This window comes from Staurois parvus, unplaced genomic scaffold, assembly GCF_062004578.1.
Source record: "Staurois parvus isolate SC_StPar_1 unplaced genomic scaffold, SC_StPar_1.0 ptg000860l, whole genome shotgun sequence".
In the NCBI taxonomy this organism is placed as follows: domain Eukaryota; kingdom Metazoa; phylum Chordata; class Amphibia; order Anura; family Ranidae; genus Staurois; species Staurois parvus.
In genome coordinates, this window is record NW_028318656.1 from 1,235,886 (window position 1) to 1,262,935 (window position 27,050).

Here is a 27,050-nt window from a genome sequence, read left to right on the forward strand (position 1 = left end):
GGCAGCAGCAATGGGAGGCCCGTAATATGCCAGCACCATATGACAAAATGGAACCCACCAGCAGTGTGAGGAGACCTGAAAGTGGCACATGGCAGAGTGTGGCGATGGAGACAGCAGCAATGGGAGGCCGTACAGGGACCCATGACACACTCTGGACCTGGCAGCAGCATGAGGAGGCGGTACAGGGGCCCATGACAGATTACGGGCCTGGCAGCAGCATGAGGAGTCGGTACGGGGGCCCATGGCAGATTACGGGCCTGGCAGCAGCTATGGGAGGCCATACAGCACCCTATGACAAAATGGAACCCACCAGCAGTGTGAGGAGACCTGAAAGTGGCACATGGCAGAGTGTGGCGATGGAGACAGCAGCAATGGGAGGCCGTACAGGGACCCATGACACACTCTGGACCTGGCAGCAGCATGAGGAGGCGGTACAGGGGCCCATGACAGATTACGGGCCTGGCAGCAGCATGAGGAGGCGGTACGGGGGCCCATGGCAGATTACGGGCCTGGCAGCAGCAATGGGAGGCCCGCAATCTGCCAGCACCCTATGACAAAATGGAACCCACCAGCAGTGTGAGGAGACCTGAAAGTGGCACATGGCAGAGTGTGGCGATGGAGACAGCAGCAATGGGAGGCCGTACAGGGACCCATGACACACTCTGGACCTGGCAGCAGCAAGAGGAGGCGGTACAGGGGCCCATGGCAGAGTGGCGAAGCGTAAGCAGCTTAAATTGAAGGCCATACAGAGGCCTATGTTAAAAATAATAACATGTTTGGGGCATGATTCATGGCGGATTTAGTCAGTTGTGTCAGGAACTGGTGGTTTGAAATCCAGACTAATCCACGCCTGATTCATTTTCACAAACGTGAGTCTCTCCACACTTTGGGTGGACAGTCGTGTCCTCCGCAGAGTTACAATACCTCCTGCCGCACTAAACACGCGCTCCGATGCCACGCTACTGGCCGGGCATGACAGCCTTTCAAGGGCAAATTCAGCTAGTTGGGGCCAAAGGTCAAGTTTCGTTGCCCAGTAGTCAAGGGGATTGTCTACCTCGGTTGGCAGGGTGCTGTCCAAGTAGGCCCAAGCCTGTTGTTTGAGGTCCTGCTCCAGGTCCACCTGATGCTGCTGCTGCTGCGGCTGGTTAGTAGTTTCCTCACTGCGCTGGTGAAGAAAGCTACTCATCATCGACTGCAGACTGAGGCAGCCGCTGCTGGTGGAGCTGCCACTGCTCCTACCACCCCACCCCTCCCCTGCTGCCATGGCAGCGGAACGCGAGCGCACAGGGCCCACAGTGTCTGAGGATGGACGTTGGCGCACAAAGGCAGAGACCAACTGACTACATAGGTGGTTTTTATAGTACGTTATTTTGGCCTCCCTCTCAGCAGGTGTGAAAAAGGCCACCATTTTTGAACGGTAGCGAGAGTCCAACAAGGTGGACAGCCAAAAGTCATCCCTCTGTCTGATGGTTATTATTCGGCTGTCGCTACGCAAGCAACCGAGCATGCTATGGGCCATTTGTGCCAAGGAATGCGAGGGACTCCCTGCCTCCATCTCCACAGCATACTGCCACGGTGCGTCTGGGTCCTCTGTCTCCTCCTCCTCCTCTACCAGATGCTCCTGCTCCTCCACTCCTGTCCGCTGAGTGGAAAAACCACCCATTTCACTCAATAATTCCTGAGCACCAATGTCCTCCTCTACCTCCTCCTCTTCTTCCTGTCCTGCCCCCACAGGGGTCATGTGGCGTTGAGATCTGTGCGCCACGTCTACCGCACCCTGACCACCCATTGTTAGCAGCATTTGTTCCAGGACGTGCAAGAGAGGAATGATGTCGTTCATCCCATAGTCCTGCCGACTCACGAATAGCGTGGCCTCCTCAAAGGGCCTGAGCAAGCGGCAGGTGTCACGCATGAGCTGCCAATGGCTGACATCGAAGTTACACAGGGGAGTACCTTTATCCGCTTGTAACATCAGGAAATCGGTGATGGCCTTTCGCTGTTCGTAAAGGCGGTCTAACATATGTAGGGTTTAATTCCACCTTGTTGCAACGTCGCAGATCAGGCGATGCTGTGGAATTCCGTTCTGCCGCTGCAGCTCAAGGAGGGTGTGCTTTGCGGTGTAGGAATTGCTGAAATGCATGCAAAGTTTACGTGACATTTTAAGGATGTCTTGCAGTGGGATGGTGGATTTTAGGAACCGCTTGACAACCAGATTGAACACGTGAGCCATGCATGGCACAACCTTGACGCGGAGCAGACACCATGTTCTTTCCGTTGTCGGTCAACATGGTTCCGATTTTCAGTTTGCGCGGAGACAGCCATCTGTCGATTTCTCTGTTCATTACACTCAGAAGTTCCTCCCCTGTGTGACTACGTTCGCCAAGGCATACCAGGTGCAGCACAGCGTGACACCGTTGCGCCCTGCACATGTGATATGCCGGTCGGGTAATGGGACTTGGCACGGGGGTGGCGGCTGAGGACACGGCGGAAGAAGAGGTGGTAGAGGCGGACATCTTTGCTGGACCAAGGACGTGCAAACGTGGAGGCAAAAGCGGCGTGACCTGTCCAAGTTGCTGGTGCGGCTGTGCCGGCACCACGTTCGCCCAGTGGGCCGTAAATGACATGTACTGTCCCTGACCGTAGTTACAGCTCCACACGTCGGCGCTGCCGTGCACTTTGGCAGAGACCGACATGCTCAAAGACTGGCCCACCATCTCTTCTACATGTGAATGCAGGGCTGGCACTGCCTTTTTGGCGAAGAAATGCCGGCTTGGCACTCTCCACCGTGGCGCGGCACAAGCCATCATTTCTCGGAAAGGTGCTGAGTCCACCACTTGGAAAGGGAGGGACTGCAGCACCAGCAACTTGGACAGGAGGACGTTCAGCTTCTGCACCGTCGGGTGCGTGCTCGCAAACTGTTGTCTCTTGGAAACGGATTCCAAGAAAGACTGCTGACGGAATCCGTGAAGAGGAGTAGCAGGAGAAGGAGCATCTGAACGAGCGGAAGATGCCAACGAGCGACAACTCCCCTCAGCAGAGGTGTTGGAGCCTTGACTGGCTGATAGAGGGCGATTGACGTCGGGTGACGGAGCAAGTAACGGAGCGGGTGATGGAGCGGGGGCTGGGGCAGGCAGAACCGCCGTATCTTTATGACGGTTTTCCCAGGCCACCGAATGGCGACGCTGCATATGCTGACGCAACGCTGTAGTCCCAACATGGGCCCCCTGGCCACGCTTGACTTTCTGGCCACATAGTCGACATACGGCTACGTTTACTTCCTCGGGCGGCTTGACAAAAAATTGCCACACCGCCGAGTAGGAAACTTTGCCCCCGCTACTCCTCACTGGCTGACTGCTACTTCCTCCGTGCACACCGGCACCACAACTGGCCGTGGTGGTAGGCTGCAGTGGAGCTGGTGCTCTACTCCTTGGCTGTTTGCCTCCACTGACACTGCTGTGACCCTGCTGCCTCCTGGGCAACCCACCGACTGTTTTGCTCGCTGCCAAGCTGGCACCCTCTTCTCCTGATGATGCGGAAGCAATAGCCTGATGACGACGAGGCTGCCAAGTGCGATCAGCCTCATCATCATCAATTAGGGTCTCCGCCTCACTACTAGCCCCCTCGGCTGCGTGTGGGTCAGGAGACAGACCTGTCTCTAGACCGGCTACCGAGCCACTTTCCTCGCCAGTACTTCTTCGCCTGGCTGCTGAAGAGGCGGATGTCTCCCCCCGTTCCTGACCGCCCTCTGTTAGCTCTTCCTCACTGTACAGTGGGGCTGAGCCCACAGCATGCGATACTTCGCTTGGTGAGGGAACAGCAAAGGACAGGGGCAGGTAGAGGACACGTGATTTCAGTGGGCTTGCTCCCGGGCCATGCCAACTAACGGTTGTGTCTGACGTACCCACCGACCGTTGGCTGTAGGTGTCAGAGGTGACCTGGGAAGAGGAAGACGACCGAGCCAACCAATCAATGACGGTAGGGTTGTCGGTGGAGACACGACCGCTGGATGACACCGGGAGCACTGGCCTCTGGCTGCGACTAGTGCTGCCTCGACCCCTTCCTCTGCTGCCACGTCTGCTCGCTCCTGAAACATTGCCTCCTCTGCCACTCCTCTGCGTGTTGTCTGACATACTCTTTAATTCTATAAGCACCCCAAAAATAACGTAACGATTCTGTGTCCCTCAGTAACAATTCTGTGTCCCTGAGTAACAATTCTGTGTCCCTCAGTAACAATTCTGTGTCCCTGAGTAACGATTCTGTGTCCCTGAGTAACGATTCTGTGTCCCTGAGTAACAATTCTGTGTCCCTCAGTAACAATTCTGTGTCCCTGAGTAACAATTCTGTGTCCCTGAGTAACGATTCTGTGTCCCTCAGTAACAATTCTGTGTCCCTGAGTAACAATTCTGTGTCCCTGAGTAGCAATTCTGTGTCTGTCCCTGAGTAACAATTCTGTGTCCCTCAGTAACAATTCTGTGTCCCTGAGTAACGATTCTGTGTCCCTGAGTAACGATTCTGTGTCCCTCAGTAACGATTCTGTGTCCCTGAGTAACAATTCTGTGTCCCTGAGTAACAATTCTGTGTCCCTGAGTAACGATTCTGTGTCCCTCAGTAACAATTCTGTGTCCCTGAGTAACAATTCTGTGTCCCTGAGTAACAATTCTGTGTCTGTCCCTGAGTAACAATTCTGTGTCCCTGAGTAACAATTCTGTGTCCCTGAGTAACGATTCTGCGTCCCTGAGTAACAATTCTGTGTCCCTGAGTAACGATTCTGTGTCCCTGAGTAACGATTCTGTGTCCCTGAGTAACGATTCTGTGTCCCTCAGTAACGATTCTGTGTCCCTGAGTAACGATTCTGTGTCCCTGAGTAACAATTCTGTGTCCCTGAGTAACAATTCTGTGTCCCTGAGTAACAATTGTGTGTCCCTGAGTAACGATTGTGTGTCCCTGAGTAACGATTCTGTGGCCCTCAGTAACGATTCTGTGTCCCTCAGTAACGATTCTGTGGCCCTAAAGTCTCTGTGGCCCTAACTCTGTCCCTAATACACAGAGGTCTGTCTCTCTTAAATGACCGGAGGCTAATTGAGAATTCTAAGATGGCCGCGATTTTTAGCTCCACCATTACACAGTGCTGGCTGGCTGGCTGCTGATTGGCTAATGCGATCACATGTCATGAATGAATGCATTATGGGTCAGCGCGCCTTGTCTGCGCGCCTTCCCAGAGATCCCCGCTCCGTCGCCACACATGTCGCCGCCATTTTTGGAAAAATTTGATTCGCGCATCCGAAGTTGGCTAATCTTCGGATTCGTCGCGAATCGAATATTTCCCAAACTTCGAAACAAATTCCACTTCGCCATGTTCGATCCGCTCATCTCTAGTGGAGACTCATGGATAGGTCGTATAAATCTGGTAAAGATGGTAGTAATAGTATAAAAAATTCTGTATAAGTTTCATATGCTACCAGTACACCTTCCGGGATCATTTTGTGGGATAATTGAGAAGTTGATATTCAAGTTTATTTGGGCAAATAAAAAAATCGAGAATTAATTATGAGGTATTGTGTAGGGCAAAAGGGAATGGGGGCCTGGGTTTGCCTAATATGAAGAAATACTACTTAGCGGTGATACTATCACGTATAATAGACTGGACATTTAACACACAAGGGAACAGTTGGGTGAATATGGAAAGGACTTTGAGTAAGGCACAGATAGGGAAGATGGTGTGGATATCATATCATTTTCATACATTAGATGTGAATATTCGTTAACTGACAAAGATTGCTTTAAATATTTGGGATAGTATAAGCAAAAAGGATGGAAATATAACTCACTTATGACGCCCTTGAGGGGAGTGGAATATTTCCCCCCAGGGAAGGATAACATTTCTGGGAAATGGCTTAAAGATAAAAATGCACATTTGAAGGATATATTGAACAAAGGGAAATTGCACACTTTTTTAGATTTAAAAAAGAAAGATGATTTCTTTTTCACATTAGATGAATGGCGGTATTGTCAATTTAGTCACTTTGTTTCATTATAACACAAGATATAAGGCAAGTGCTGCTAGCAAAAAGGCAAGGTAACAAACCCACAGTAATCAATTCAAATGTAAGTGCAGTGCTAAAGCATAGGTTACAAATGCAATCAAACAGTGCTTATGTGAATAGAAGTGTTCATACAATAAAAACATCTCAGATCATATAAAATCAGAGAATCATAAAAAACTCTAAAAATCTGAACATAAATAATGAATATAATTAGTCCATGGCACTACAGGTCACAGCAATGCCCGGTGATCGTCAGACTACAAGGTGCAACAATACCAGCTGGGATGCTCGAGAGTGCTCATGATCCAACATGGGAATCCAGCACCTTATATGGATGTGCACTCACCAGAATGCTACTTGTATAATAGCGTTAATGCTGATCCTTATGGGGGTCTCAGGAAGCCATAAATAGGGACCGGACTTCTCCAGGGCCAGGGCTATGAAAAACCAGCAAAGGATCCTTCTAGGGGGAGAAGCTCACCACAGGAGCCGAAGGTATGACAATATAGTATAGTATTTATTGTAGTTAAAAGTAATCCATGTGGATACAGCAAAGAGTTAAATGCATAAAAGCATACCAAGATGGCCACCGCTCCGAACTCCAAGCACGGAGTGTGTTTCGTGAGCATGAACGTCTTCAGGGGCACGCATACTACGTTCTATTTTTTTATTTATTATATTCTTTTATTAAGTTTATATTATAAATACAACACATTATTCAAACATTACAATCGCATAATCTCCAAATCAAATTTTACAAAATCCCTTCCCCTGCTTTCCATCTCATCCAACACCCCCCTCCCCGGTCACCTCCTTCTATTTTCTCTTTCTACCTGTTCCTCTATTTTGCTCCTGACATCTTTCTTCATCACACCACTCTCCTTCTGTACCTACCAAACAACTTAAAAAAGAAAACCCTCGTTGCTATCTTGTCTCTACCCCTCCTTCGTTACATTCGGATCAGTTCTAAAAATCTCTAGGATGTGTTTAAATCCTTTCACCTATGTGTGAAACTTACCTGATCGATGGTGATTGGTGAGCCCATGAGGAGGATATCTGGCATTGCTTGATATTGACGCTATTGACTATTGATGCTAGTCACTTTAAAGGCACAGAGGTGTTGGAGTGGTCCTTTTGGAATACAGATATTGTTTTTGGAGGAACTATTAAGGTGGACTGGACGTTTTGCAAAACACACTTCATTACACCTTGATGGAAGAACTGTTTCATTTTATTTTATTTTATTGTCCTTTTCTAATTATTCATTTTATATTTATTTTGTGTGTTATTATATACAGTTAAACTCTGTTTTATGAGAGATTGCTTTATACTCATACTTCATTTTATTTATTATTATCATAACAGCGGCTCATTACCTTGGAATGTATTTTTTATTTTTTGTGTATTTTTGCTATTTAATTCACCAACCCATAAGAAAGTAGTTATAAGCTCTCTGAGCGTGATACTTTTTAATTAAAATGGAATATAATTTATCTGATATATATCCTTTAAGGAAGGGGTTAAATTTACACCTAAATAGCTCAATTCCTTTTCCCTCCATACAAAGGGGAAGGCATTCTGTAGTAACGGTTTATCTATCTTCGGAATATTAATATTTAATATCTCCGACTTCGATGGATTAATTTTCAAGTTTAATAACTCTCCGTAATATTTTAAAACTTTTATAAGGTTGGGTAAGGTTACTCTGGGGTTTACAATGTAAAATTAGATGTTTTCTGCATATGCTGAGACCTTATGTTCCACGTCTCCCTTTACATCTACAGTAAATTCCTTCATACAGTCACTAATAACAGTTCCAGGGATATAACAAACAATAGAGGGGAGAGTGGACATTCCTGCCTTGTTCCGTTATACATTTTAAAAGACTGTGACAGTGTACCGTTATCCTTTACTGCTGCTGATGGACAACTATACTTTTTATCCATTGTACCATTTTAGGATCAATTCCTAGTACATCCAGTGTGTCAATCATAAATCCCCAATCTACCCTATCAAAAGCATTTTCAGCATCAATCGAGAAAACTAACATTGGGTGACTCTTTCTTTTGTAAAAGAAGCAATGATCTTAATCCATTATCCCTTCGTTCCCTCCCTGGGATGAAACCCACCTGACCTAAATGTATCCACTCTGACATTAACTCTTTCATCCTATTTGCTAAAACCTTTGCGTATAATTTTGTATCTATATTTATGAATGATATTGGTCTATAACTGGCACACTGGGACAGGTCTTTCCCCTCTTTCAGTATGATTGTAATATATGCCTGCAATGACTCCTCTCTCATTTCTGCCCCCTCTCCTAATGCATTCATATACATACACAATTTACCATTACAAGGATTTACAAAAAGTCACAATTATTGCATTGTGCCTCACAGCATGTGTACTCGCCGTTATCTTCTGGTGTCCAGTGACGTTGTAGACCCTCCCCTACGCGTTGCTGCACAAGACACGTGGCTTCATCAGGGGGTTAATTCAATTACAACATCCTGATGAAGCCACGTGTCCTGTGGAGCAACGCGTAGGGGAGGGGCTACAACGTCACTCGACACCAGAGGATAAAGGCGAGTACACATGTTGTGAGGCACACACAGACAAAGACATTGATTTTACAAAGTGCTGTTTGTTTTTACACCATGTGAGTGCATTATTTGGGCACCTTAATAAAGGTTTACCTATAAAGTACTATGTCCATATTTCTTTTTTTCTCTATGACATCAAGGAATATCTAGGAGAGGATTAAGGATGAGATCCATAGCAGCTGAAGGAGTGAAAGATCCCTGCAGGGATAACAAGCAGACAAGGAGGCAAGTGCTGCAGAGCACTTAGGAGACACCCAACATCTATGTTATGCTGCAGCAAATCATAGCAGGTTCCATTTATGTGAACAAAAAGCACAATAAGCCTATCTGTTAGGCTTGTAAGGAGGTGAGCGTACAACTTTACCATTACAAGGATTCACAAAAAGTCACAATTATTGCATTTTGGATCACGCAATCATTTTTTTGGGGACTTTTTTTATATATAAAATTCTTTTCTTTTCTTTTTTTTTTTGAATGATCAAAGGGACGTTTTTGTTTTATAACACATTTCTTTCTGGGGATTATTTTGAGATTCACGTTTTATATATTATAATTTAATAGGAATGTTAATACTTAGTTATTTTTTATATATTTTATTTTTTGTTTATTTTGATTTGATTGATATCTGTAGTATATTGGGAGCTCGACGTGTAGAGTTTTTTTACGTTTTATATACACAGTATGAGACTGTGATATTGTCAGCGATCCTTTTTCAACTCTTATTAGTGGCTCGCAAGTAATTAACAAATTTTATTTAGCTATGGCATTAATACCTCCTTGTACTTTTTATTATGTTATATCCAGGGATTTTTTTCCCTCAGAGAATAGCTGCAGGTACTTCCCCCCTTGTCTCCACCCATACCCACCTCTGAACACTGGCCCTTGGTTCCACCCCCTACCCAACCAGTATGGCCCTTTTAAAGAAAACAGAACAAGTATTGACCCCTCCTGCAACAATAGATCCACCCAACAAAAATATCTGCCTGTCAGAAACAATAGATCTCCCAGTAGCCGGCATCAGTAAACCCCTTCTTCAACAGTAGACCCCCCCCCCAGAAATAATAAATTCCCCACCAGCAGCAATAGATTCCCCACCAGAAAGAAGAACCCCCCCCCCACAATGGCAACAGATTCCTTAGCAGCCAGCATCATAGACCCTCCAGCACGCCCTAATACCCCAACCTTTACATACATTCATAGTGGAAGGTTTTTGGAACTGCTTTCCCCCACATTCCTGCTGAAATATGCCATGGTTACATCTTTGTTACCTCTGAAAAATGGAAATTCAATAAAAATGATTGATCAAGAACAAAAACAAGGGAGAACATGAACTTGGGACATTGTACCAATTTTACCTAATCAACTACAATCCTTCTTAGCTCTTATCAGCTGCCTTATGGCTTTCTGAACATCTTTGTTCCTCAGGCTATAGATCAAGGGGTTCAGCATCGGAGTGATCACCGCGTAAAACACGGCCACCCTTTTGTCTGTGTCTCCTGTAACCAAATGTTCAGGTCTAACATACATAAATATGGCCGATCCATAGAACATGACCACCACCACAAGGTGGGGAATACATGTGGAAAATGCTTTCCTTTTTCCCAAACGAATTGTCATGACAGCAATTATGATTCGGATATATGAAATGAGGATTAGTGAAAGTGGGATGAAAAGCATTAAGGGCAAGCAAATCAGTTTTATGATGTCCATTGCTGAGATGTCACTGCAAGAGAGCCGAAGCAACAGAGGGAGCTCACAGAAAAAGTGGTTGATGGTGTTAGGGCCACAAAAAGTTAAGCTGAATGTAAAATATGTGTCAAAAGATGAAATGACGCAACCAGTCAACCATGATATGCTGACAATACGAAAAGAGACCATTGTGTTCATGATCATATTGTAATGCAGAGGGATGCAGATAGCCACATATCGGTCATAGGCCATGAATGCCAGAAGCAGACACTCAGTTTCTCCCAAGATCAGGGAAACACAGAACTGGACAGCACAGCCAGTGAATGAAATACTCTTTTTAGTTGAAAGAAAATTTACTAACGCTTTGGGTACAATGGCGGAAGTGCAGCAGATGTCCAATAAAGAGAGACTAGACAGGAAGATGTACATGGAGGTGTGCAAACGTTTGTCAGTCTTCACAGCCAGAATGATAAGGAAATTCCCAGTCAGTGTGATCATGTAAGCTACCAGGAAAATATGGAACAGCAGGACTTGTATGAAAGGATCCGATGAGAGGCCAAGAAGAATGAACTCAGTGACAGTACTTTGGTTTTGGGTGTACATATCAATCACTCCAAACTGAGATGAAGAAATAATTTTGGTTCTTATAACGTTATCATTTGTTTTGTATTTTTCATTGTCTGGTACATAGATCATTCAAGAAACTTTTTACATCAAAAATAATTATGGATGAATGTCAAACCACAATTGGAATGAAACACTCCTAGTAAAAACATAGGGACTTTAAAGGCTTCATACTGCAGGCAGTAACACAATCAATGTTCATAAATTATATCATTTTATTACAACAAACATAAATATTAAAATATCTGGTCTAAATGATCATAGATGCTTCCACGGATTGAACAAAACACCATTAAAACCATAGAAGGATTCTGCAACCGTTACACGGACCCTTGTGCATTCCCGATGGTTTAAAAAAACTGCTTCCTCAGGGACCACACAGGAGCATCTACAAAAAAAAAATGCATGGTAGCCTCACAGAATACATAAACATAGACATTTTGCATGACATAGAACAAATTAAACCATATATACAGCTTACCACACAGTACTGATGTGGGCATGCGTGAATCCTACAATCCCCACAAGACCACCACCCGAAGTGATACACAGACCAGGACCCCCACAAAAATGCAGGGGACAGCACTGGAAGCACTGGACCAAACAGGGAAGAGATGGAGACTGCAGCCAGCCAACCCACCACCACTAAAGAGAAGATATATTCACTATATGACACTGACCAAAATCTCTAACCTATGGAACAAATAACCAAATCCTGATAGATATCATGTAAGGCTAAGTACAAGATCCCTACCAATCTCATAACTATCTCTCACTAAATCCCTTCCAATTTCGTATCCTTCCTCCCACCTACATGCTTCTTGTCAGTACATGCACTGATTGGCTGCTTCTTCTCACAATGGAGCTGCCTTTAATTTATGTCTTTTATATCTGCCTAGAGTTTAGTTTTAAATTGTTCCCTGTGCCATAGACGGGTAGTACAGCTTGTGGTAAGAGAATCTTCTTGTCCTTTTCCTGCATTGCATTTACTCCGATATCTGTCTTGACCTTTTCCAAAAAAGATCATTGTGGAAAGTGAAAAGGCAGTGCTGGACCCGCAGGTACACTCCACTGGTATTGTTATCTTAAGATATTATGTTGGTGTAAATGATCTGGTTCCTGGGCAGGTGGCTTCTGCACCCCAGAGGATCTCCACAGTCTCCCTGGCTTGTAGTGTATTGTAAGAAAAGTTGAAATTGAAGCGCCACACCACTGGCTGCCAAACAAGCTGCTGATTAGGCCTTTGCATTTAATTCACAATGGAATAAATACCATTGCAGGTCAGTTCACTCCTGGTTTGTTTAGATTATTGCCAGTCAAGCCTTGATAAAGGGAGCACTTGGACACCCAAAACACGTTGGCTAATTCTCAAATTATACCCCAGAACTTTAAAGGAATACAGTTGAATCTGGACCTCTTAACAGTGGTGCTTCAATTTCAACTTTTCTTACAAAAAAGATAGTCAAAGCTTTGTTATGTGTTCTCTACAGCAAACATAATAATTCCATTTTTAAGAATTTTAAACTTTAAAAAATCTTTGTGTCACGACACTCAAAGTTACAATTCCTAGCCTCCATTTACCCTAATTGACCCATAGGAAAAGCTCAAGTCCACAAGTTTGCGTGCAACCATTGGGGCACATATAGGCTATCTTATTCTCAACCACTTGATTCTGAATGATATATAAAGTAAATTAGTTCATGTTGTAAAGAAACCATTTTACAAGCCCCACCATAGCACTATATGACAATTTGAAAAAATTGAGCAATGAGTATTTAAAATTACCTGAAGGCATTTTTCATGTGAATAATACATTTTTAATAACAGACTTATTTTAGAAATCGATAGAAAATGATAAAAAATGCTTTCAAGCTTACTTTACTTTTAACATGACATAGTAATAAAAATTATGATAATGAGAATGAGAACAATAATAATGCTGCTCATAATTATTCCTTTTGTCTTAATATTTCAATAAAAGATGTCATTAGATCCGTGTCTTTCTGCAGATTGCACTATAGTGCAGCAATACATGGATTCCAGCGGTTTTTATGTTAGTATTCAGAGTCTCATGAGTGTGTGTTGCTTAGTTCCCCAAAGTCCCCAAAGTCCTATGTGTCCTTGCGGCATATTTTTTGCATATTAGGGGATTGATTAACAAACCTTTTCTAATCATTATCATTGGTTTTAGAGAAAACAATCCTTTTTTGGAGGGAAAAGTGTACTAAAAAGTGTGACATCAAAATATAACTAAAGCCAATTTTTTTTTTAATTTTGGAAGTGTCAAACCACTTTAATTTTTTTTTTGTCATTGTCATTCATTCACTAGATGTTCCCTCTCTGCCATTTCTGTTAGTCAGTTTTCATGAGAACAAGTGTCCCCATTGGAAGATTTCCCTTGTAATCCTGTTCTGATGGCAACTAAAATGTGGGATTTTTTTTTTTACTTTCAGTCTAATTGGCATTGGAAATCATGACATTTAGGAAGACTGAATCTCCTTAACTGGGCATAGACAGCAATAAACAATTGATAGGGGTTCTAACTTCTCCCACTTTATCCAAATCTAAAACAGTTTTGCATTTAGTTATACTTTAAGTTCTAAGAGGGCAAACCTTTATTAAGATCAGAGTCCCACTACCTGGCCCTTAGCATCCACCTTTTAGGGAAACTTTATATACATGCACTAGTACTTAGGAAGGTGTAGTTTCTGGTCTTTTTAAGAAAGGTTTTCTTTAGTGCCTAAAAATTTTCATTGGGAATAATAAGATCTGAGCATCAAAACCAAAACCTGTCAGAGGGGTGTGATTATGAACGTTATTGGAATACGTGATACTACATTCCCTCTTCTTTCCTGTCTCCTACTCGGGAGGGGGAGGGGGGATTACACAGGGGCTCTATGATTCCTCTTTTTAAAATGTTGACTACGTTAGACTGTTTGTTATATATGTTTATAGTTGGCGAGACCCTCATTGGGTTACTGGGTCTCCCCATGACTTTCACTGTACAACCCAAATAGGCCTTGTTTGATCATCTGAAACAGTGGGGATGAGTTATTATAAATTACATAGTGGTAAATATTTTGGCTTTTTGGTGGGACCTTCTGGTCTCACACTTTTTGCTCTCTGCTTGGGACCCTGCCAGAAGAGGACACTTTCTACGTCTGTTCTGCTCATTTTCAGGTTCCTCTTCTCTTTGCTAGTCTTTCCTTTCACTAATTTTTCTGGTCTTCTGAATCCCCCCCCCCCTCCTTTTTTTCTCTTTAAGCTCGGACTCCAAGGATCGCACTGCTGGCATAATGCTGAGGGTCACTCTCTTATCTTTGAATGCACACGGTCTGAACGTACTGGAAAAGAGGTGGTGGGTGAGGTGTGGAGGAATTGTGCCCAAGTGGTGTTTGTTCAAGAGCCACACTTCAAACAATCCAAACTCCCATGGCTTGTGACTTCCAGGTATCTGTCCATTTATAACAGCTGTTCCCATGACTCTAAGTCCAGAGGGGTTAGCATTCTGATATCAAAACAGATAGCATGGTCCTTCTCTGATGTCAGAGCCTGGGTTCAAACCTGGGCCTTATGTGGTGAGAGGCAATGTTTCTTCTTGCTGAGCCACCTGGAATGCTGGACATCTCCCTTGACAATTATTTGGATGATCCTACCTTGACCTTGTTCATCTTGAACCTTGAACCCCTTGCTCCTCCCATGATCTTCCTGATAAAAGCCATGTCTCTGCATTTCCTGTTTGCCAGATTATTGTGCCTTCTCCAGCCAATATCCTGCTTGTTTCTCCTGCTGCCGTCTATACCTTCGCTACCGACCTTTGGCTTGCTCCTGGAATATGATTCTGCCTCATCCTCATCTACTACCTTTTGTGACCGACCCATGGCTTGTTGACTGACTCCGCTTCTGCTTGATCCCTAACCTGTTCGATCTGCTATTGGATTTCAGCTTGCTCATTCCCTGGTGGGGTGATCCTGAGATCTATGACCTGGCATTCATACGCAGCCAAATCCATCTCCACCATTAGGAGCTCTGGTGAAAACTGGTTAGTGCTTAGACCCCGCACCTCAGGTGAGCCTGCGTCATTTCCCAGGGTGACCTGCTGGTGTACCTATCCTGCTGGTTTCAGGTAAGCCTTACACTGCTATAGCAACTGGTCTCTGAACCTGACCTAGACTGTGACAGCAGATGTCTTAAGGGATGACCTGGGTAGATTCCTGTTTGTAAAGGGTTCCATATGTGTTCATCGTGCCCCTCATAACTGTTACTCTAGGCTTGGTTATTTCATGGTACAGCAATCCACTCTTCCACTGGTGCTCTTTAGCGGCACAGGAACTCATACAATCTCAGACCATGCCCCGATCTTGCTCTCCCTACTTTTAGAGGACATGTCTCACCCAACTGGCAAATGGAACCTGAATGAAAGCCTGATCCAACAGCCTCAACATGCTACTGCCATTGCAAAGGCCATTAGGAAATATTTTGCCACTAACATGACTGAAAATTCCTCCACGTGCATTATTTGTGAAGCTCATAAGTGTGTGTTGCGGGGCTTGATATCAGGTTGGGAGCTCAGGTTAAAAAGGATAAGCTGCAGGAGACATCATACTTACTTGACCTTATTCATGCCCTAGAAATAGCCCAAAAACAGTCTCTTGAAAGGGCTGTTGATATAGAACTAAAGAATCTTCGTGATTCCCTTAACTCCATTCTGCTTACTAAAGCAAAGGTGAAATGAATGTATTCTAGACGGCACTTTTATGAATTTGTGGTAAACCAAGTTGGCCCCTGACCAGAGTGTTTGAAGGAAGTACAATCTCACTCTTCCCAAGAATAGTGCTGCGCTGCCCCCTAGTGACCCAAAAAATACACTAATAATAAACACCCTCCTGAGCAAAAAAGCCAATTTGTTTCACATATTTATTCTATTCCACATTGGGTTTGATGCTCAGGAGGGTGTTTTTTTATTATCAATTTATTTTTTTGGGTCACTAGGGGACAGTGCAGCACTATTTTTGGGGAGTTTTATTGACGTTGAAACACATTTAGGTGCTTGTAGCAACTTATCATTTATTTGTGGTAGCACCTGAGTATTATATTCTTATTTACAATCTCACTCTTATATTGCATCCATAACTACCCCTCAGGCTAACAAACCTTTTAGGTCTAAGGAGATTGCAAACTACTTCAAGACCTACTACGAAAAACTTTATAATCTTTTCAAGCAGGGCTCCCCCCGTGATTTGAAAAACCGCATGTCTTCCATAGATGACTATCTGCATACCTCTGGCATGCCTCAGATTTCTAGGCAGCAGAGGGAGACCATAGATCACCCAATTCTGACAGAGGAGGTTTTAGCAGCTATTCAGGCTGTGTATAAGGGCAAGGCCCCGGGACCTGATGGTTTCCCATTGAACTATTACTGAATGTTTGCAGACCAGCTTACCCCACACTTGGTCGTCTCTTGTAATGCCCTTTTGGACGGGGCATCTTTGCCGGTTGACTCTTTACATGCCCAAATTGCCTTGATACTGAAAGAGGGCAAGGATGGATCAAGGATGGATCGGACTGTGCAAATTATTGCCCCATCTCATTATATTGCTGCCATTGCATCTGAGAGGCTAGCTAGGAGAAGGGGGGATAAGGGAGGTGACCCTCCCATGTTTTATTTTTTTTTCTTCTCCCCCTTTTCCCCCAGCTCTTCTTCCCCACACCAGGGTTTCAGGTCTCATATATGGAGAAATTAGGAGGGTTAAATGGGCAGTAGGAATCAGGCAGATGATAAGTGAAAGGAATTCCCAGTGGGAAGGTCCCACGACAGATTCAAGGACAAAACTTAGGCCCAAGGGTTCAGGGGAGGGGTGGGGGGGTGATGGGTGGGTGGGGAGTGGGAAAAGATGATAGGTTTTGTAGTAGGGAGGGAAAGGAGAAAGTCCGTATCTCAAGCTGTCTGTATCTGTCCACCCGTGATGGGAATGTTAGTAGGATAACGGGATAATATTTTAAATGAGTGTGATAAAGTTTATGATAATATTTTAAATGATAATATTTTAAATGAGTGTGATAAAGTTTATGATTTATAATGTAAAAGGATTAAATTATCCAACAAAAAGACATAAGATATTGAGTGAAATCCACCAATACTCCATAGATGTGGTGTTTCTTCAAGAGACACATATAACTCGGGACACAAATGTTAAGTTATATACTATGTACCACACGATGTGGTATTATGCGGAATCCCCAGTTAAAAGAGCTATAGGTGTAGCCTTTGGGTTCTCAAAAAAAGCTAATTTCATCCTGGAGGAAAGAATGGAGGATCCTGGGGGCTGGTTTCTATTTTTGAGGGGAAAGTTACAAGGAGTTGAATATACACTAGTTAATATTTATGGTAAAATAAAAATCCGGAGATATTCTTGGAAACTTTCTGAATTTAAAAAAGGTGACATGGTTGAGGCAGGAGACTTAAATATGTGTCTGGATCTTCAGATGGATGGGTCGTCATGTACGCGGAGAGAGGGGAGTAGGAAATCCAAATTACTGAAGAGATTACTATATAAGTGCCAACTGAGTGATACCTGGAGAGTATAACATCCAGGTGAAAGGGATTTTACCTTCTTCTCTCTGGTACATGGTTTGTACTCAAGACTGCATTACATAATGATCGAGCATAGACAACTGGAGTCATTGGTGAGTTCCAACATAGAGGTTATGTCCATCTCTGATCATGCTCCTGTCACAATGAGACAACGGGTAGGAAGGAATCAGGACAAAATAAATATGTGGAGGCTAAATGCGTTGCTTTTACAGGACCCAGAAATAGATAAAAGGCTAAGGCAGGAAATTGAGCAATTTTTTTGAGAGCAATGAAACCGAGGAGGTCCCGGTGGCCACAATTTGGGAGGCACATAAAGCATATATCAGGGGTATACTGGTCTCCATAGGTGCAGAAAAAAGAAAGAACGAGGGCAAAAAATAAAGAGGAGCTTTATAAATTAGAACAGTTACATAAAAAGAAGACAGATGTTTACCAAAAGATGACCCTTAAAAGAGAAGAACTAAAAGAGCTCATTGGACAGGAGTCAAGAAGAATATTCAACAGGGTCTCAAAAGAAACATATCAGTGGGGAATAGACCTGGAAAATATTTAAAGAGGAAACTCAAGGAAAAGAAATAAAAAAATTGTCTAGAAAGAATTAAAGATGGTAAAGGAGAAATGGTGTACACCACCACTGATATCGCTAATAGGTTCCATAAATACTACAGTAGGCTGTACGACGTGAGCCCCAGAAATCAAAAAGAAACAGAGGAAGAAAAGAAGAAAAATAGGCAGAAATATTTAAAAGAAGTGGAGTTGCCAAGATTAGCACAAGAAAAATTAGAGGCCCTAGAGAGACCAATCACCCCGGAGGAAATTACCCTGGCCCTAAAAAATACGGCCACAGGAAAGAGTCCTGATCCGGATGGATACACTGTGGGATATTTTAAAAAGTTTAAAGATCTCCTTGTTCCTAAAATATGAATGCAATAGGGGAGGGACTGAGAATGATGGAGGAGTCTTTGCAGGCACATATAACGATCATACTGAAGCCCCCCCAACACTCCGCACCTTTGACCTTACTACCACCTGCCCCCTCGACCCTATCCCCTCACAACTCCTACGACCTCCCTCCCCCTCCATCTTACGCTCCCTCACCCACATCTTTAATCTTTCCCTCTCCTCCGGCACTTTCCCTTCCCCTCTGAAACATGCACACATCACCCCCATACTTAAAAAGCCCTCCCTGGACCCCAATGACCCGAACAACCTCAGACCCATCTCCCTGCTCCCATTTACATCCAAACTCCTCGAGTGCCTAGTCTACACCCGCCTAAGCTCTAACCTCAACGACAACAACCTCCTCGATCCCCTACATCCCAGCTTCCGTCCCCTACACTCCACCGAAATTTCCTTACTTAAACTCTCCAACGACCTGCTAACCGCCAAAGCTAATGGCCACTATTCAGTGTTCAGTGCTCCTACTCCTTGACCTCTCTGCGGCCTTCGACACAGTCGACCACCCCCTCCGCCTCAAAAAAAAACTACACTCCCTTGGCCTCAGAGATTCTGCTCTCTCCTGGCTCTCATCCTACCTGTCACAACGCTCTTTCAGCGTTACCTTTAATGCTACCACCTCCCCCTCACTCCCCCTCTCTGTTGGGCCCCTTCTCTTCTCCATCTACACCTCATCCCTTGGCCAACTCATACACTCTCACAGCTTCAACTGCCACCTATATGCCAACGACACACAAATCTATCTCTCAACCCCGCACCTCACCACCTCAGTCTCCGCCCGAATCACACACCTACTGAGCGACATATCAGACTGGATGTCGCTTCACTTCTTTAAACTGAACCTCTCCAAAACCGAGTTTCTTGTCTTCCCCCCAGCCCGGACACCACCCCCCATTGACTTCTCCATCACATCCAACAACGCCACCATCAAACCCGCCCCGCAGGCCAGAGTACTTGGTGTCATTTTGGACTACAACCTATATTTCCAGCCCCAAGTCCAATCTTTAACAAACTCGTGTAAACTCCACCTCCGCAACATCGCCTCCTTACTGGCCTGCCTTGCCGCTGGCTATCCCTGCTTCAGTCGATCCTGAATACAGCTGCCCCCCTCTGCCAATCCCTCCACTGGCTTCTGATTGAGCAACGGATCAAATTTAAAATCCTAACACTGACGTACAAAGCCGTCCACCATACTGCCCCAAGCTGCATCACTGACCTAATATCCAAGTACCACCCAGCACGCACACTCCGCTCCTCACAAGACCTCCTTCTCTCTAGTTCCCTGGTCTCCTCCTCCCATGCCCGCCTCCAGGACTTCTCCAGGGTGTCACCCATCCTCTGGAACTCCCTGCCCCAGCCCATCAGATTATCACCTACTCTCCTCTCCTTTAGGCACACCCTGAAAACTCACCTCTTCAGGGAAGCCTACCCCACCCCCTGCTAACTTTCCAACCTCCTCCACTCTTTCTACCACCCCATCCCCCACAGCTATCTCCTCCTGTGCCACCATCCCCTCCCTCCTAGATTGTAAGCTCGAAAGAGCAGGGCCCTCGATCCCCCCATGTTTTGCATTGTATTGTTGTTGTTCTGTCACATGTTCTGACCCCCTTTGTAATGTACAGCGCTGAGCGAAATATTGGCGCTTTATAAATACTGTATAATAATAATAATACTTAAAGAAGGAAAAGACAGCACATAGTATGCCAGTTATAGGCCCATATCCTTATTAAACATTGACACCAAATTGTACGCTAAGGTACTGGAAACCAGAATGAAGGAGCTAAAGCCGGACTGGATACACCTAGATCAGGTAGGATTCATTCCATGAAGAGAAGGTAGGGACAATGGTCTGAGATGATTGCTCCTCCTACAAAGGGTAAATAGAGAAAAATTGCCGACAATATTCCTGTCGATAGATGCCGAAAAGGTGTTTGACAGGGTTAATTGGGAATTCATGTTTCATACATTAGAGGTCTTAGGAATAGGGCCCAAAATGTCTAGGTGGATAAAAGGGCTTTACAACGGTCCATCAGCGGCGACCAAGGTTAATGGATCCCTCTCTCAGTTCTTTAAAATGTACAGTGGGGATCGAAAGTTTGGGCACCCCAGCTAAAAATTTGTATTAATGTGCATAAAGAAGCCAAGGAAAGATGGAAAAATCTCCAAAAGGCATCAAATTACAGATTAGACATTCTTATAATATGTCAACAAAAGTTAGATTTTATTTCCATCATTTACACTTTCAAAATAACAGAAAACAAAAAAATGGCGTCTGCAAAAGTTTGGGCACCCTGCAGAGTTAATATCTTGTACTGCCCCCTTTGGCAAGTATCACAGCTTGTAAACGCTTTTTGTAGCCAGCCAGGAGTCTTTCAATTCTTGTTTGAGGTATCTTTGCCCATTCTTCCTTACAAAAGTCTTCCAGTTCTTTGAGATTTCTGGGCTGTCTGTCACGCACTGCTCTTTTAAGGTCTATCCATAGATTTTCAATTATGTTGAGGTCAGGAGATTGTGAAGGCCATGGCAAAACCTTCAGTTTACGCCTCTTGATGTAATCCCCCGTGGATTTCGAGGTGTGTTTAGGATCATTATCCATTTGTAGAAGCCATCCTCTCTTTAACTTCAGCCTTTTCACAGATGGCATCAAGTTACCATCCAAAATTTGCTGAAATTTTATTGAATCCATTTTTCCTTCTACTCGTGAGATGTTCTCTGTGCCACTGGCTGCAACACAACCCCAAAGCATGATTGATCCAACCCCATGCTTAACAGTTGGACAGAGGTTCTTTTCATTAAATTCTGTGCCCCTTCTTCTCCAAACGTACCTTTGCTCATTCCGGCCAAAAAGTTCAATTTTAACCTCATCGGTCCACAGAACTTGTTTCCAAAATGCATCAGGCTTGTCTATATGTTCATTTGCAAAGTTCAAACGATGATTTTTGTGGTGAGGATGTAGAAGAGGTTTTCTTCTGATGACTCTTCCATGAAGACCATATTTGTATCTCTTTATAGTGGAATAGTGTACCACAACTCCAGTGTCTGCCAGATCTTTCTGGAGGGATCATGCAGTCAAACGTGGGTTTTGAATTGTTTTTCTCACAATCCTGCAAGCTGTTCTGTCTGATATTTTTCTTGGTCTTCCAGATCTTGCTTTAACTTCCACTGTTCCTAATGACTGCCATTTCTTAATTACATTCCGAACAGAGGATATTGACATCTGAAAACGCTTTGCTATCTTCTTATAGCCTTCTCCAGCTTTGTGAGCGTCAACTATTTTCAGTTTCAGTTTTCTAGACAACTGCTTAGAAGAACCCATGGTGCTGATTGTTGGGGCAAGATCAGATGAGTCTGGGCATTTAAAACCTTTGAGATTGACATCACCTGGTCTTCCCAGACGATGATTGAGAACAATCCATGACACTGGCAGGTCTCAGCTTTGTAAAGGGGGCAGTGCATGCTATAAATTCTGCAGGGTGCCCAAACTTTTGCAGACGCCATTTTTTTGTTTTCTGTTATTTTGAAAGTGTAAATGATGGAAATAAAATCTGAACTTTTGTTGACATATTATAAGAATGTCTAATCTGTAATTTGATGCCTTTTGGAGATTTTTCCATCTTTCCTTGGCTTCTTTATGCACATTAATACAAATTTTTAGCTGGGGTGCCCAAACTTTCGATCCCCACTGTATAATAGTACCAGACAAGGATGTCCCCTCTCTCCTTTGTTATTTGTACTGTCCTTGGAACCTGTCCTGGTGAGGATAAGAAAGTGTATAGATATAGCAGGAATAAAAATAGAGGAAGTGGAACATAAAGTGGATGCATATGCGGACGACATGTTGTTTTACATCGCAAATCCTAGAATAACATAGCTTAATTTAATGAGATTTAGCGAGCTATCAAATTTGAAAATAAATCCTGCAAAATCAGAGATTTTATACATCAATTTATCAAAATCAGAGGAGCAGAGTCTTCAAAAAGAGTTTCCATTCACTTGCTGGGGAAAGGAAATAAGTAGAGATGAGCGAAGTATTCAAAACTTTGATTCGACTGATTCGGCGAATTCGTGAAAAAAATTCGATTCGAGTCGAATATATTCGCTGCGAATTTAACTTATAAAAGGGTGTTTCTAGGCTTCAGAGAGCCTTTATATTAGTGCAGAACACTGTACCTTTAATTTAAATGCCCTTGGAGTCTGCTGGGGAAGAGAAATAATACTGTCAGTCAGTATGACATGCAGATGAGTGCCGTCGATCTTAGAATCACCGCACACTTCACTCATTTGGGCAGTCACGGGGCCAAAACCAGAGTGTGGAGCCACAGTGTGGCGGTGGAGGCAGCAGCAATGGGAGGCCATACAGCACCCTATGACAAAATGGATCCCAGCAGCAGTGTGAGGAGACCTGAAAGTGGCACATGGCAGAGTGTGGCGATGGAGACAGCAGCAATGGGAGGCCGTACAGGGACCCATGACACACTGTGGACCTCACAGCAGCGTGAGGAGGCGGTACGGGGGCCCATGGCAGATTAGGGGCCTGGCAGCAGCAATGGTAGGCCCGTAATCTGCCAGCACCCTATGACAAAATGGAACCCAGCAGCAGTGTGAGGAGACCTGAAAGTGGCACATGGCAGAGTGTGGCGATGGAGACAGCAGCAATGGGAGGCCGTACAGGGACCCATGACACACTGTGGACCTGGCAGCAGCATGAGGAGGCGGTACAGGGGCCCATGGCAGATTAGGGGCCTGGCAGCAGCAATGGGAGGCCCGTAATCTGCCAGCACCCTATGACAAAATGGAACCCACCAGCAGTGTGAGGACACCTGAAAGTGGCACATGGTAGAGTGTGGCGAAGGAGACAGCAGCAATGGGAGGCGGTACAGGGACCTATGACACACTGTGGACCTGGCAGCAGCATGAGGAGGCGGTACAGGGGCCCATGGCAGATTAGGGGCCTGGCAGCAGCAATGGGAGGCCCGTAATCTGCCAGCACCCTATGACAAAATGGAACCCAGCAGCAGTGTGAGGAGACCTGAAAGTGGCACATGGCAGAGTGTGGCGATGGAGACAGCAGCAATGGGAGGCCGTACAGGGACCCATGACACACTGTGGACCTGGCAGAAGCGTGAGGAGGCGGTACGGGGGCCCATGGCAGATTAGGGGCCTGGCAGCAGCAATGGGAGGCCCGTAATCTGCCAGCACCCTATGACAAAATGGAACCCAGCAGCAGTGTGACGAGACCTGAAAGTGGCACATGGCAGAGTGTGGCGATGGAGACAGCAGCAATGGGAGGCCGTACAGGGACCCATGACACACTGTGGACCTGGCAGCAGCGTGAGGAGGCGGTACGGGGGCCCATGGCAGATTAGGGGCCTGGCAGCAGCAATGGGAGGCCCGTAATCTGCCAGCACCCTATGACAAAATGGAACCCAGCAGCAGTGTGAGGACACCTGAAAGTGGCACATGGCAGAGTGTGGCGATGGAGACAGCAGCAATGGGAGGCCGTACAGGGACCCATGAGACACTGTGGACCTGGCAGCAGCATGAGGAGGCGGTACAGGGGCCCATGGCAGATTACGGGCCTGGCAGCAGCAATGGGAGGCCGTACAGGGACCCATGACACACTGTGGACCTGGCAGCAGCATGAGGAGGCGGTACAGGGGCCCATGGCAGATTACGGGCCTGGCAGCAGCAATGGGAGGCCCGTAATCTGCCAGCACCCTATGACAAAATGGAACCCAGCAGCAGTGTGAGGAGACCTGAAAGTGGCACATGGCAGAGTGTGGCGATGGAGACAGCAGCAATGGGAGGCCGTACAGGGACCCATGAGACACTGTGGACCTGGCAGCAGCATGAGGAGGCGGTACAGGGGCCCATGGCAGATTACGGGCCTGGCAGCAGCAATGGGAGGCCGTACAGGGACCCATGACACACTGTGGACCTGGCAGCAGCATGAGGAGGCGGTACAGGGGCCCATGGCAGATTACGGGCCTGGCAGCAGCAATGGGAGGCCAGTAATCTGCCAGCACCCTATCACAAAATGGAACCCAGCAGCAGTGTGAGGAGACCTGAAAGTGGCACATGGCAGAGTGTGGCGATGGAGACAGCAGCAATGGGAGGCCGTACAGGGACCCATGAGACACTGTGGACCTGGCAGCAGCATGAGGAGGCGGTACAGGGGCCCATGGCAGATTAGGGGCCTGGCCGCAGCAATGTGAGGCCCATAATCTGCCAGCACCCTATCACAAAATGGAACCCAGCAGCAGTGTGAGGAGACCTGAAAGTGGCACATGGCAAAGTGTGGCGATGGAGACAGCAGCAATGGGAGGCCGTACAGGGACCCATGACACACTGTGGACCTGGCAGCAGCGTGAGGAGGCGGTACGGGGGCCCATGGCAGATTAGGGGCCTGGCAGCAGCAATGGGAGGCCCGTAATCTGCCAGCACCCTATGACAAAATGGAACCCAGCAGCAGTGTGAGGAGACCTGAAAGTGGCACATGGCAGAGTGTGGCGATGGAGACAGCAGCAATGGGAGGCCGTACAGGGACCCATGACACACTCTGGACCTGGCAGCAGCGTGAGGAGGCGGTACAGGGGCCCATGGCAGATTAGGGGCCTGGCAGCAGCAATGGGAGGCCCGTAATCTGCCAGCACCTTATGACAAAATGGAACCCACCAGCAGTGTGAGGAGACCTGAAAGTGGCACATGTTTGGGGCATGATTCATGGCGGATTTAGTCAGTTGTGTCAGGAACTGGTGGTTTGAAATCCAGACTAATCCACGCCTGATTCATTTTCACAAACGTGAGTCTCTCCACACTTTGGGTGGACAGTCGTGTCCTCCGCGGAGTTACAATACCTCCTGCCGCACTAAACACTCGCTCCGATGCCACGCTACTGGCCGGGCATGACAGCCTTTCAAGGGCAAATTCAGCTAGTTGGGGCCAAAGGTCAAGTTTCGTTGCCCAGTAGTCAAAGAGATTGTCTACCTCAGTTGGCAGGGTGCTGCCAAGTAGGCCCAAGCCTGTTGTTTGAGGTCCTGCTCCAGGTCCACCTGATGCTGCTGCTGCTGCTGCGGCTGGTTAGTAGTTTCCTCACTGCGCTGGTGAAGAAAGCTACTCATCATCGACTGCAGACTGAGGCAGCCGCTGCTGGTGGAGCTGCCACTGCTCCTACCACCCCACCCCTCCATTGCTGCCATGGCAGCGGAACGCGAGCGCACAGGGCCCACAGTGTCTGAGGATGGACGTTGGCGCAGAAAGGCAGAGACCAACTGACTACATAGGTGGTTTTTATAGTACTTTATTTTGGCCTCCCTCTCAGCAGGTGTGAAAAAGGCCACCATTTTTGAACGGTAGCGAGGGTCCAACAAGGTGGACAGCCAAAAGTCATCCGTCTGTCTGATGGTTATTATTCGGCTGTCGCTACGCAAGCAACCGAGCATGCTATGGGCCATTTGTGCCAAGGAATGCGAGGGACTCCCTGCCTCCATCTCCACAGCATACTGCCACAGTGCGTCTGGGTCCTCTGTCTCCTCCTCCTCCTCCTCTACCAGATGCTCCTGCTCCTCCACTCCTGTCCGCTGAGTGGAAAAACCACCCATTTTTACTCAATAATTCCTGAGCACCAATGTCCTCCTCTACCTCCTCCTCTTCTTCCTGTCCTGCCCCCACAGGGGTCATGTGGCGTTGAGATCTGTGCGCCACGTCTACCGCACCCTGACCAGCCATTGTTAACAGCATTTGTTCCAGGACGTGCAACAGAGGAATGACGTCGTTCATCCCATAGTCCTGCCGACTCACAAATAGCGTGGCCTCCTCAAAGGGCCTGAGCAAGCGGCAGGTGTCACGCATGAGCTGCCAATGGCTGACATCTAAGTTACACAGGGGAGTACCTTTATCCGCTTGTAACATCAGGAAATCGGTGATGGCCTTTCGCTGTTCGTAAAGGAGGTCTAACATATGTAGGGTTGAAATCCACCTTGTTGCAACGTCACAGCATGAGGAGTCGGTACGGGGGCCCATGGCAGATTACGGGCCTGGCAGCAGCAATGGGAGGCCCGTAATCTGCCAGCACCCTATGACAAAATGGAACCCAGCAGCAGTGTGAGGAGACCTGAATGTGGCACATGGCAGAGTGTGGCGATGGAGACAGCAGCAATGGGAGGCCGTACAGGGACCCATGACACACTGTGGACCTGGCAGCAGCATGAGGAGGCGGTACAGGGGCCCATGGCAGATTAGGGGCCTGGCCGCAGCAATGTGAGGCCCGTAATCTGCCAGCACCCTATCACAAAATGGAACCCAGCAGCAGTGTGAGGAGACCTGAAAGTGGCACATGGCAGAGTGTGGCGATGGAGACAGCAGCAATGGGAGGCCGTACAGGGACCCATGAGACACTGTGGACCTGGCAGCAGCATGAGGAGGCGGTACAGGGGCCCATGGCAGATTAGGGGCCTGGCCGCAGCAATGAGAGGCCCGTAATCTGCCAGCACCCTATCACAAAATGGAACCCAGCAGCAGTGTGAGGAGACCTGAAAG

The 27,050-nt window shown here is 46.2% G+C and overlaps 1 protein-coding gene across 1 annotated transcript; it reads right to left on the reverse strand.

The window, feature by feature from the left end:
- Nucleotides 1–10,006: 10,006 nt before the first annotated feature.
- Nucleotides 10,007–10,939, reverse strand: LOC149443289 (olfactory receptor 13D1-like). The gene has a single exon (XM_089655688.1). It carries the CDS (start codon nucleotides 10,937–10,939, stop codon nucleotides 10,007–10,009), a length of 933 nt encoding a protein of 310 aa, XP_089511814.1.
- Between the last annotated feature and the right edge of the window lie 16,111 nt (nucleotides 10,940–27,050).

Coding starts and splice junctions, on each gene's coding strand:
- LOC149443289 (XM_089655688.1), bottom strand. CDS start 10,939: ATGTACACCCAAAACCAAAGTACTGTCACTGAGTTCATTCTTCTTGGC.